The 13,733-nt window shown below is 42.3% G+C and overlaps 1 protein-coding gene across 1 annotated transcript in view; it reads right to left on the reverse strand.

Annotated features, from left to right (window-relative positions):
- The window catches only part of LOC117532344 (calcium permeable stress-gated cation channel 1-like), a 41,971-nt gene that overhangs the window by 16,563 nt on the left and 11,675 nt on the right, over nucleotides 1-13,733 (reverse strand). The window contains 13 exon segments of the mRNA XM_034195661.1: nucleotides 450-536; nucleotides 1,003-1,109; nucleotides 3,664-3,817; nucleotides 5,205-5,327; nucleotides 5,424-5,557; nucleotides 5,720-5,840; nucleotides 6,069-6,149; nucleotides 9,725-9,768; nucleotides 9,770-9,799; nucleotides 10,121-10,229; nucleotides 10,311-10,362; nucleotides 11,135-11,277; nucleotides 12,968-13,005. Coding sequence (XP_034051552.1) covers nucleotides 450-536; nucleotides 1,003-1,109; nucleotides 3,664-3,817; nucleotides 5,205-5,327; nucleotides 5,424-5,557; nucleotides 5,720-5,840; nucleotides 6,069-6,149; nucleotides 9,725-9,768; nucleotides 9,770-9,799; nucleotides 10,121-10,229; nucleotides 10,311-10,362; nucleotides 11,135-11,277; nucleotides 12,968-13,005 — 1,223 coding nt within the window.

Genomic DNA, 13,733 nt, shown 5'->3' on the forward strand with positions numbered 1-13,733 from the left:
GTTCCCATAATGCACTGAGTGTTTCCTTCTCTTTTTGCTCTGTATGCACCACTCTGCATTTAATCATTAGTGATTGATCTCTGCTCCCCTCCACAGCATGTCTTTTTCCTGGTTCTCTCCCTCAGCCCCAACCAGTCCCAGCAGAAGACTGCCCCTCCCTGAGCCTGGTTCTGCTGGAGGTTTCTTCCTGTTAAAAGGGAGTTTTTCCTTCCCACTGTAGCCAAGTGCTTGCTCACAGGGGGTCGTTTTGACCGTTGGGGTTTTTCCGTAATTATTGTATGGCCTTGCCTTACAATATAAAGTGCCTTGGGGCAACTGTTTGTTGTGATTTGGCGCTATATAAATAAAATTGATTTGATTTGATTCAATGGACAGACACAAAAACGGATGGACAGATGCTGCTGCGTGTGCATAAATATTCACGTTGTGACTCTGCAGAACTGGTGTACCTGGACAGACCAAGTGAGGGCAGGACGATCACCATGAAGACCAGCAGGAAGAAGCACTTGTGCATCGTCACCTGGTTCTCACCCGATCTGAGCAACAAACAAACACACAGGTAAAGACAGATGACTTCTCATGTGAGTTCATGAGCTTAAACTACATGTTGCACTCCAGAGAAAGAGTTAATTTGCACGCAGCACTTCGCACATCACGCCTGCACAACACGTTTGTGGGGGTGGTTATATAAAAAAGGGGGCGATCAAAGGTGCCGTCTCCTTATGCACAGTCACACCGCTCCTCCTGCTGCTAGTCACCATGTGCTGCTCCCTCTGTGCACGGTGGCTACTGTGCATATCATTATGTGCACACAGAGATCTCTATGACAACCTGCCCAGAATAACAGCGCAGCCAGAGTGACAGGGAGAAGGAGGGAGAGAGTTTAAAAAAAGAGATGGATAGAAAACAGAAATACTTGAGAGGAAGACACAATGAAGACGTGAACAGTAACCAGTGCCATGTCAGAGGTGAGGTGAGGGGCGGCTGATGGCCAGTGAGTACCTGGTCCAGTGGGACTCGAAGAAAGCCGAGTAGTAGACGATGAACGGCAGCAGCACCGAAAACGCCCACAGTAGGAGGGTCGAGAAGAACTCTGTAATGACTGGGCTCTGTATGGAGAAAACGGTGAGTTCCCCAGAGAGAAACAGGTTAGAAATCAGGTTCTGACCCAGTTCAAGGAGTGAAAACAAAAACCAGAAACACAAAGCCACAAACGTTACATTTTTATGTTCCGGAACAGAAACATTTATTTATTTAGGGGTGTACAGATCTGTTATTTCAAATCAGTATTGGTCTGATGTTGGCCAAAATTACTGAATTGGATTTTCTGAATTTGGGGGATGACAATCCAGGTCTTCTATTGCACTCCAGTGTAAAACTTGTGGCAAATTTCAATGCAGATGTGCAGATCTCTACCAGATCTGCACATCTGCCGTGGTGACCCTGAGAAACAAAAGGCAGCAAAAAAAAAACAAACAAAAAAAAAAACAACAACAAAAATGAGTGAGAGAGAGATGGAAAGTGAGAGTGAGTAATTTTAAACATTATGACAAAACTGAAAATCAAAGATGCTGTTTTAAATGTGTTTTTAATGACGTCTTACAGCTGATCTGCAGTACTGTCACAGCCCAGGAGGAGGCCACGGCCTGCACTATGAGAATCACTGCCACAGCATACACGGTCAAATTCAGACTTTTTTATGTCTGAAAGATGGATAATTTAATTGAATTAATTTATTTCATTTGTATGCGCCAAATCACAACAAAGTCGCCTCAAGGTGCTTCACACAAGTAAGGTCTAACCTTACCAACCCGCAGAGCAACAGTGGTAAGGAAAAACTCCCTCTGAGGAAGAAACCTCAAGCAGACCAGATTCAAAGGGGTGACCCTCTGCTAGGGCCATGCTACAGACATAAATTACAAAATGAATATACAGAAAATGTTGCTGGTGCACAAGACAGGAGGGTTTCAGAAACAGACACCACACCCATCTCTGGATGGAGCTGCACCGCTCACAGAGAGAAAAAAAACAGAATCGGGCATCACAAAGACAACAAATACAGTATAAATAAGCAGCACGAAGAACAAAAGAAATACTAAGGTGATCGCCGGCCACTAGTCCTAAGCTTCACTAAAAGACCCAGAATTTAGATAAAGTTGAGGTAGCAGCCCGCTCTGTTTACTAATAAAATTAATTTAAAAGGGTAAAAAGCATAGTAGCATACTATGCCAGTATGCTAGCCATACGAAAAGGAAAATAAGTGCGTCTTAAGTCCGGACTTGAAAGTCTCTACAGAATCTGACTGTTTTATTGACGCAGGGAGATCATTCTACAGAACAGGGGCACGATAAGAGAAAGCTCTGTGACCCACAGACTTCTTATTCACCTTAGGGACACAAAGTAGTCCTGCACCCTGAGAACGGCACCGGTACGCAGGGTTTAATTAGGTCAGCTAAGGAGGTGCCAGTCCATGAACAATTTTATAGGCTAGTAGCAGAACCTTAAAATCTGATCTCACTGGGACAGGAAGCCAGTGAAGAGATGCCAAAATGGGTGTAATGTGGTCGCACTTTCTGCTTCGTGTCAAAAGTCTGGCAGCAGCATTTTTAACCAATTGGAGAGCCCTAATGCTGGACTGTAATAAACGAGAAAATAAAACATTGCAGTAGTCCAATTGAGAAGAGACAAACGCATGAATCAGGGTCTCAGCATCAGCCATAGACATAATGAGACAAAGGTGGAAGAAAGCAGTCCTCGTAATATCTCTAATGTGGAATTCAAAGGACAACAAAGGATCACAAATTACCCCAAGGTTCCTCACTTTGTCAATGTGATGCATGACATATGAGCCTAGGTTAAGCGTTAGCTGGTCAAATTGATGCTGATGTCTCACTGGACCAAGAACCATCATTTCAGTCTTATCAGAGTTTAAAAGCAGGAAGTTACAAGACATCCAGCAAGGTTTTTATGTGAATAAGCAGTTATTGGCATGTATATCTGAGTATCATCAGCATAGCAGTGAAAAGTAATCCCAAAACGCCACAATATGTGCCCAAGGGGTGTTATATAAAGGGAGAAAAGCAGGGGGCCTAAGACGGACCCCTGTGCAAACCCAAATTTCATATCACTAAGGTTAGAAGTAGTGTTATTGTACAAAACACAGTGACAATGACTGGTCAGGTATAACGTCAACCACGCAAGGGCATTCCCAGTAATCCCAAAATAAGATCATTCACCACTTTAGTGAGAGCTGTCTCTGTGGATGATGCTAATCACACAGCCTTACTACATAGAACATTATTAAACAATGTATCATTTTGGTTCTAACAGGTTTGTTCTAAGGGGGGAATAACTATAAGGTGGAACCCGAAACCGGAAATATTATAATACACATATTGTTCGGAACTAACATATTGACATAGAAAAAAAGTCTGGTTTGACGCCCCAGTCTTAATCTACCTTAGAGTTAGTTACATGTTTAAAATTTAAAGCTAAGCATGATCAAAGTTCAAAAATTCTGTTTATCCATGCAGAAGCGTCCCCACTAGAAGCGCCTTGTTTAACATTTCAGTGGTTAATATGATCTCTGTAAGTTCATATGCAGTAAAGAAAGAAAACATCTAAGAGAGATGGCAGTGCGTCTGGGGGAAGTTGATGTCTGACCCTGAGGCTCTCCACCGGCCTGGTGACATTGAACTTGTCCATGGTGTTGACGATGATGGCGGGAGTGGTGAGGAAAAACAGCAGGAGAAAGAGAAGGATGTTGAGGAGGACACATCGGAGCCACCAGCGGGATCCACACACGGACAGGTTTTCCCTGGCGACAGGAAAAAAAAAGAACAAACAAAAATGCTTTGCTGTCGGTACGCAGTTTCACAAAAACAGGCCCTGACGTGCTTTTCCAGCATGCACGGTCCAAAACCGGAATTAACAAAACCAGTTTGTCTCTGCGTTCTGACTAAAGCCCACAGCCGGCAGCCAATCGGGCATGAAGTGCACGCAGCGAGCGTTACCATCTCACTGGTTAATCTCACATACATATGCATCAGTCATCTGTTACATAATGCCGTCTGGACCGCTGTAATTTGCCTTTTTGGAATCTGCACAATACCGTGTATCACATGTATTAATAGAGATCAGTGGAGTTGTTTTTGAGAGGTTGACTAAAATCTCAGTGAGGGAATCATCTCCACATCTAAATGTCTGGATCCTGATGAAGACCAATATCCATCTGGACAAGACTGAGTTAAAGATTAAACCCAGTCAAGTCAGTGATTGACACCGTGGTTACACACCTATGTTCTGATTTTCACGGAAAAAAGCATGACTTTTCTTTTTTAAGGATTTCATAGGTCTGCGAAAATGAAATAAAGGGATATTTTTCTACATTTGCCTCAGTTTAATTCAAACCCAATATTCCAGAACAGCTTTCTGCTGCACGTTCCTGGTTTCTCTGTCTTAATATTGTGACATTTTGTGTAACTGAAATTAAAAGTACAAAAGTAAATGGCAGCACAGTGGATAAGTGGTTAGCACTGTTGTCTCACAGCAAGAAGGTCATGGGTTTGATTCCCTCCTGTGGCCTTTCTCTGTGGAGTTTACATGTTCTCCCAGTGTTTGAGTGGGTTTCCTCCAGGTGCTCTGGTTTCCTCCCACATTTAAAGACATGCAGGTTAATTGGAAACTTGTCCAGGTCTCCTTTGCAAAAGAGGTCTCGATCTCAGCAGGACTAACCTGGTTAAATAAATAGTTTTTAAAGCAACAATTTGACTCTTGTTCATCATTTGAAAGGTAATTGGACTGCATCTCTGTAGCGCTTTTCCATCTGAAGCAGATGGTCAATATGCTTTACAATGATGCCTCATATTCACCCATTCACACCCTGATGTCAGTGTGCTGTCATGCAAGGTGCTCAACTGCACACCAGGAAAAAGCTGTGGATTAACGCCCTTGCCCAACTGTGTTTTTCTGGTCTGATGGGGATTTGAACCAAGGATCATCTGTTCTCACGTCCACCACTTTAATATCACCTCCCTGCATTTAAGGCCCAAAATCTCCTCAGTTTGGTGAGAAGAGAGGGTATCATCATTCCACTGACATGACTGGGAGAGTAAGTTTGTTTACAGTGATCCTGCTGACATATTTAGGTTTATTAAAGCTTAAGAAGCAGCAGATAAGTGTTTTCCACAGGTGTTGGCACTGACCAGATGATGTCAGAGGGAGCCGGGGCGTAGCTGACCAACCACTTTTGAGACTGGACCACGGTGGTGATGCTGGACTGCTGGGGTCTTCGGTGGCAGCGCACCCAACTGTAGTCCTTCACAATGCTACGAAACAAAAGAAGACGTGCAACTTTTAACTGCGCAGCAGGCGATCTGCAGAGGTCACGTGACGGACATGACCTCACGCCGTTGTATACTCACGCGGCGGTCATCCTCTCATCACGGAACGTCACAAAGGCTATGCCCAGCCTCTTCATGGAGGTTCGATTCTTCTCGGCGTTAAACTCGTCTGTCCACTTCTCTTCTAACTCGCTGTAGTACTGTTCTGCATCTACCTGCAGGAAAACAACAATTACAAAAAAAGTCACAGCAGGCAAACGTTACTCACCTAGTCTCAAATACCAAATTTTAGGCATTTAGATTGCACCGCCATCTGGTGGTGAAATCCTATGCAGCAACCACCAAAAGTCTGATGCTGCAGCGTGACAAAAACAAACCTTTTCAAAGCCACAAAAGTCACAGCAGAATATCCGAGCGCACGGATGAGTCTTGATCATGATCTTTCCCTCTTTCTGAGCCTTTGTGGTGAAATACAGTCGTCCTTTCATCGCTTTGCGCCTGCAAACAGCAAAACACTCACATCCTAATCATTAACTCTGCTATTCTGATCCATGCTTGGGCCTCCCTGTGCCTTATTTCACCCATCTTACCCCCATCTCAGTAGGTAAAGCTTGTATTTTATTTTATTTTTTTAAGACTGGGTGTCTCCTGGTTCTTTTTACTGGCAGTGCAGGGAAGCCCAGGTGCAGGATGGATGATGGGTAACCAGAGCGGTTGCTACTGTACCTTTCCAAGTCCAGCCTCATCAGCTTGTGGACATCAAAGCAGAAACGGATGTCAGTGACGGTACAGCTGGGGTAGGCTTCACTGGAGGACGGAGCAAAATCAGCACATGAAGAGTTCAGATACAAAACCCAGTATCTCCAAAACCATAAATTTTTAGTTGAGGCCAACATGTATTTGGCTGTCAAGGGGTCCATCAGTGTGCAAAATATGAAAGAATTTGAACAAACTGCTTTCATTTTATTGATGAAAGTCTGTGCATTTCCGAATATGTTTCCTTTAAATCTCCATTTTCAACTGCATTTTTCTCCATTAAAAAAAAAAAAAAAATACTTACTGGGTTTTGCATCTGAACTCTTCACATTTTCCCTGCGTGTTTGATTTGTAACAGAGACACCACAATGGTGCAGCTGGTTACTGCGCATGCTTCTAAAACCAAAAGCTCAACCTATGCCTGACTGACCATTGACACCTGGAGTTGCATCAGTATGAACATCAAACATTTTTTAATAACTAAATCTTGTGCCAAATGAACACACAGATAGATACACATCATACACAGAGGTCAAACTTTAAAAATGCTCCAATCATGTTGAAAACTATATCACGTTACTTGTCTGATCACAATGATTCCAAAAAGGTATAGCTTGGACTACAACCCCTGCCAAAAATTATGGAATCACCGGCCTCAGAGGATGTTCATTCAGTTGTTTAATTTTGTAGAAAAAAAGCAGATCACAGACATGACACAAAACTAAAGTCATTTCAAATGGCAACTTTCTGGCTTTAAGAAACACTATAAGAAATCAGGAAAAATAATTGTGGCAGTCAGTAACAGTTACTTTTTTAGACCAAGCAGAGGGAAAAAAATATGGAATCACTCAATTCTGAGGAAAAAATTATGGAATCACCCTGTAAATTTTCATCCCCCAAATTAACACCTGCATCAAATCAGATCTGCTCATTGACATTGACCCTATGTGTGTTTTTGCAAGGAATGTTTTTGCAGTTTTTTGCTCTATGGCAAGATGCATTATCATCTTGAAAAATGATTTCATCATCCCCAAACATCCTTTCAATTGTCCAAAATATCAACATAAACTTGTGCATTTATTGATGATGTAATGACAGCCATCTCCCCAGTGCCTTTACCTGACATGCAGCCCCATATCATCAATGACTGTGGAAATTTACATGTTCTCTTCAGGCAGTCATCTTTATAAATCTCATTGGAAAGGCACCAAACAAAAGTTCCAGCATCATCACCTTGCCCAATGCAGATTCAAGATTCATCACTGAATATGACTTTCATCCAGTCATCCACAGTCCACAATTGCTTTTCCTTAGCCCACTGTAACCTTGTTTTTTTCTGTTTAGGTGTTAATGATGCCTTTCGTTTAGCTTTTCTGTATGTACGAGGTCTGTCCATAAAGTATCGTACCTTTTTATTTTTTTCAAAAACTATATGGATTTCATTCATATGTTTTTACGTCAGACATGCTTGAACCCTCGTGCACATGCGTGAGTTTTTCCACACCTGTCGGTGACGTCATTCGCCTGTGAGCACGCCTTGTGGAAGGAGTGGTCCCGCCCCCTCGTCGGATTTTCATTGTCTGGAAATGGCGGAATGAAAAGGACTTTTTTTCCATCAGAATTTTTTCAGAAGCTGTTAGAGACTGGCACCTGGAAACCATTCGAAAAATTTATCTGGCTTTCAGTGAAAATTTTACGGGCTTCACAGAGAATAAGGACTTTAACTACAGGTTTAAGGACCCCTTTAAAGGACGGTCGGTGCGCCGCGCTGCAAGCTGCGACGATGCGGCACAAACCACTGGATCATTTCTAAGCTGATGGCTCTGTGGATACGAGACCGTCGTATGCTTTTTCTCTGGTTATCACAAGACCTGGACATCAGCCATTTTCCGGCAGATTTCACTTTTAACAAGAGATTTTGTCATGGAAAGCCGCGCGGAGGCTTCGCGCGTCACGACCGATTCGCTGATGAAGCGAGACAAAGGAACACCTCCGTTTCGGAGTGTTAGAGGACAAGTTGGGACATGTCCAGCTCTCCACAAGTTCTTTTATACTCACTCGACTGGTAAGCACTGAAAGCCGAGATAGACATGTCCCAAGCCAGATAAATATGAACTAATGAAATCCATATAGTTTTTGAAAAAAATAAAAAGGTACGATACTTTATGGACAGACCTCGTAAATCCCATTTCCTTTAGGCGGTTTCTTACAGTTCGGTCACAGACGTTGACTCCAGTTTCCTCCCATTCGTTCCTCATTTGTTTTGTTGTACATTTTTCGATTTTTGAGACATATTGCTTTAAGTTTTCTGTCTTGACGCTTTGATGTCTTCCTTGGTCTACCAGTATGTTTGCCTTTAACAACCTTCCCATGTTGTTTGTATTTGGTCCAGAGTTTAGACACAGCTGACTGTGAACAACCAACATCCTTTGCAACATTGCGTGATGATTTACCCTCTTTTAAGAGTTTGATAATCCTCTCCTTTGTTTCAATTGACATCTCTCATGTTGGAGCCATGATTCATGTCAGTCCACTTGGTGCAACAGGTCTCCAAGGTGTGATCACTCCTTTTTAGATGCAGACTAACGAGCAGATCTGATATGATGCAGGTGTTAGTTTTGGGGATGAAAATTTACAGGGTGATTCCATAATTTTTTCCTCAGAATTGAGTGATTCCATATTTTTTTCCTCTGCTTGGTCTAAAAAAGTAACCGTTACTGACTGCCACAATCTTTTTTTCTTGATTTCTTATAGTGTTTCTTAAAGCCAGAAAGTTGCCATTTGAAATGACTTTAGTTTTGTGTCATGTCTGTGATCTGCTATTTTTCTACAAAATTAAACAACTGAATGAACATCCTCCGAGGCCGGTGATTCCATAATTTTTGCCAGGGGTTGTATCTGTGATGGAATGTTCTGGAGTTATGGGGTCAAAACAGCAAAAATGGTGACAAAGGTCAATTTCAGTTTGTATAGGGGTCAAAAGTTAAAGTTGCTAAAATTCAGTAAAAAATGATGCAAATTATTGTTTGGGTTAATAGGGTTCTAATAAGGAATAGTTTGCACCATCTGTCATGCTTAGTTATCATGTTACAGGGTAACATATGTCACATGTCATAGAATCCAATAGGTTGACCTTGTTTGACCTTTACCTTGAAGATCAAACATTCAACACAGTCAAAACTATTCCTTTTTTTTCAAGCAGTAATTTGCATCATTTTGTACTGAAACTGGAGCAACTTTAACTTTTGACCCCTGTACAAACTGAAACTGACCTTTGTCACCATTTTTGCTGTTTTTACCCCATAACTCATAAACATTAGTCCAAACTACACCTTTTTGGAATCATTATGACCAGACAAGTAATGTGATATAGTTTTCAACATGATTGGAGCATTTTTAAAGTTTGACCTCTGTGTAATTCTTCATTGACCCCAATCTGGCTACAGCTACCACCCTAGGATGGCTATCATATGTTTTTGTGTAGGCATGATACACTGAGGCTGGATTCTAAGTGTTGTTTATTCCCCTTAAGTGGTACCGAAAACCTGCTTGGCTCATGGACTATAACAAAGACTGAACTTGTTTTGTGTAAAACTGCGCTGAAGAGTAAACATGATAAAGTGTACTGGAAGTGTTTGGTGATGAGTCCTGGGTCGGTGATCTCTTTGGGATATGGAGGTAACCATCAGAGTCCTGGCAACCTGAAACACATAATGCAGATGTGATGAGTGGTTATGCTAGAATGTTGGGCCAGGATGATTACCGAGTGGTTCCCAATCCTGGTCCTTGGGGGGGGGGGGGGGGGGGTGCTAGCCTGCACATTTTGCACCTGCGCCTGCTCTACCAAAGGCTGGTCAGCTCATTCAGTTGTGCTCAGCCAAAACAAGAGACAACAAATGCCTGAATGGGGCAATTAGATGTTGGCAGAGCACGAAGAGACGGCCCCTGAGGTTCATGGTCCCTGAGGACCAGGATCGGGAACCGCTGGATTATGTACTCAGTTTAACATGATGACGACAAACCTTCTCGTCCTCTTTGTAATCCAACTTCATGGAGTGGTGAGCCATGCACAGCAACGTGATGATGAAGTAGACCAAGGCAAAGATGCTGTGGAGCCACAGGAAGTGGTCCCTGTGAGGGACAAAAAGAGGTGTTTTTATTCTCTGTGAGATTTCACAGGATCCACTGCCCTTCGTGTCGTGTTAGACTTACCTTGCACTAACATTCGCCAGCGTCGTTTTCCCAAAATCTGCAGGACTGTCTCCTGTAGAAATAATGAAATGTGACAGTGGGAACCATTTTCATTTCATTTCATCTCATTTCATCTGCCATAACGGAGCATTATTCCAAGAAATATGCTTTCCACCCTATTTAATGACATCGCACTCATCTCAATTAAATTTCACAGATAATTAAAACCCTGCAGCTTTAATTGCAGCACCCTTGGTTTGCTGTTGCCATGGCAGCCTGTCTGTTGGTGTATTTAATGACGGGATGACATGCTGCTCCATAAGATGAAAGCCAGCAGTAATAAAAAAAAAAAAAACTTTTGGTGGAACACCCGGCTCCTTTCTGCACGGCTTAGTCAATGCTTCCTGTAAAATAAACACCCAGCTGCTATTTAGGCCCTGGTTTGTTCCACCCCTGACACCTATACGTTAATGCTACGAGGAAATGAAGCACTTTCTGCTCCTATAATCCTGGTGGGCCAAATGCTTAAAGAATTCCCGCAGGTATTCTAGGGAGTTGTTAAAGTCTTACTCATAATATTGTTTCATGCTAGGATTACAGTGGAAGTCACTTTTTGAGAAGTGTTTATTTTTGCATTCTACCACTTTTTGTCACAGCTTTTCTTTTTTAAAATCTGGACTTAATTTTAGTTTTAAGGGAATTTAACAGTGTGTACATGTGTGTGATGATTTCTGTGTGGCCTGGCCTCACGTGAGATTAAAGTTGTCCCTAAAGCTTTTTTTTTTTTTTTTTTTTTTAACAAATGGTCAAATGATGCTCAAATCACAATGTGAGAACTAAAATACCCAAGAGGTTGCCGGAAAAGTTCACTGGCAGAATCACGGCCAGAGAGAGCAGGCACACCGCCGACATCAGCAGGATGATGTGGCGCTGGAAGGACAGGTACGTGACGGCGTCGATGCCGCATTTACTGCGGATCTCCTCGTCCCTGCAGGAACAGAGAGAAGACCGTGAAAGAGGACATACTCCGGCTGCTTTTCCACCAAATCAAACAAACAAATAAATAAATCAAAAGCTGTTAGAGCTCATTGCTACTCATCTCTGAAGGTGTTTTGTCTGATTAAAAGATTAAGTAAAAATTAATCCATAGTTCTCCTCATGCTCAGTCTATTAACCAATATGGAATATGTCGAACAGATTAGGGCCCTGTGTCCATATTCTCCCCCCGCTGAGCGCCTTTTTTTTTCAGCTGCTCTAAATTAGAATGGATTGTTTGTGGTTGCAAGAAGTTGTTGCCAGAAAAGACACTGCATCCAGTATTTCATCTTTTTTTCTGAGGCCACTCAGAGCACTTTTAAGTTACAATTTCCTGAACTTTTCAGAAAGACACTGTGATGTCACTGCAGTGCCTTTTCAGGCAATTGGGAGGTTTATTTTTTGTAGATTTTTACTCAAATCTGTCACAGTAAAGAAAAAAACTACACTGTGAAAGCAATTTGGACAGACGCTTGGTTCTTTGCTGAGGGTGAGTACTTTTTAATCACCATAAATTATAAACTACTCATTAGCTATTTATTGTTATCATAGAAACAAATCCCATAAGGAGCCCCCCCACTTAAAACACTGAAATTGTGGTATGTGGGCCATCTCTCAGCGCTTTTCCACCAGATAAAAAATTGATATACAGACACAGGGTCTTTATCATTGACATTTATCATCCTGGTTCCAAAATTTAGTAATGGTGGTGCTCATTTTTTGACTTGTAATGCCTCAGTAGACAGCAGCGCTGTGAAAAGGTGACGAGGCTGAGGTGCTGACATTAGCAAGATCACATGATGTTGGAGACTGTATCAATAATATGTGTGAACAGAGTAATTAGACAGAAATTCCATTTAAGAAAAACTCATGTGAATATGTCAAATCTCTGTCATTGCTGGGTCCACTGTGAAAGGTCTTTATAAAACTCTGATTGTGCACGGTGTACAGCTCTGTTCCATCTGACTGCATGAACATACATCTATACTATGTCCAGAACATTCAACAAGAAGTAGCAAATTTCGAAGATTGTCCAGTAAGCTGCAGAAATCCAAAGAGGTGTCTTAAATTTGAACAATCACTGGTCCATTGGACAAAAACCCCTGAAATGAAACTTAACGTCCAATCCTGGACAAATGAGCCTAGGATTGTACCGCATCGTGTGTAAATTTGCAGCTGTGCCTTCAAGGCAGGTGGTTCAACAAACCCAGCGGCAGAAAATAGAACCCCAAAAAACTGAAGAAGTAAAGTGGTGCATGCCGAACGTACGACGGCCCACACAGTGAGAACTTGCATGGTGGGTTTGCACTTTCCCAGGGATCCCAGGGTGAACCACCGGCGTGAGAGCTAAAAAGAGGAGCGCCCAAACTTCACCATAATACTATAGAAACCATGGACACTGTGGAAATCCCTTTTTATGGCCCTAAATCTGTTGTGTGCAGTCAAGCAAGTGCAAATTTTCAAAGTGAAACCACTGCACCAGTGAGCCCAGGCCTGTTTGTTTTTGCTGCTAATTGATATATGTGATGAGAGCTTACATTTGACAGTGACATCATCTTCGAAGAAAGAAGGCCAATAAAACGACGGCAGCACAAATGAAGAGAAAAAAAATGATTGCAAGGGCAAGGGTTTTGTGGACTTACTTCATCTGGTAAAGTGATGTCAGCCACGAGCAGAAGCCCTGGGAAAAGAGGACAATCAGAAAACATCAGATAGACTGCACATTTAGATAATAAACAACACGTGCATGCTCGACTGTGCACAAGGAGATATTTGCATAGTAATAATGTTTCCAGAGTGACATACCGATGGAGGTTTAATATGTCTAGCCTGGAGCAGAAACTGTTTTACTGCAGTTTCATCTCTGTGTAGAAATTAGCCCATGACTCTCGTCTGACTCTGCTGCTATAACCGCGATAGGAGTGATGTCACCGTAACACACAGAGGTCATCGAGTCCCAGACTAGGCAGATGAGTCATGCTCCACACTTTCCTCTTAAAAGCATTCCCACAGTGCTGTTGCTGACACGTGGAGCTTTTTTTAAACATCAATATATCATCAGTCAATTCGGTCCAATGCCAACAAGAAGTAAGATTCAGGAGGGCCTGCACATGTTAGCGTCGCGCCAGTCTCCACGTGGTCTCCATGTGGTTTCAAACTGGGTGAATGTTTTTACACAGTGGTTGGAGGCCTAATCCATCAATCACGGTTGGTGGGAGGAAACCAGAGTGACCAAAGGAAACCCACACAGTCACACGGATAATACGATGGACCCAAATCTACAGCCTTCTACCTGTGAGGCAACAGCACTGACCACTGCACCACCATGTTTCCCATCAAATAAACATGCAATTATGTGAAAATCTGAATGAATCTAAAACCAAATGGACTAAACCTAAATTAATCTAA

Source organism: Thalassophryne amazonica, chromosome 19, assembly GCF_902500255.1.
Source record: "Thalassophryne amazonica chromosome 19, fThaAma1.1, whole genome shotgun sequence".
NCBI classification, from domain to species: domain Eukaryota; kingdom Metazoa; phylum Chordata; class Actinopteri; order Batrachoidiformes; family Batrachoididae; genus Thalassophryne; species Thalassophryne amazonica.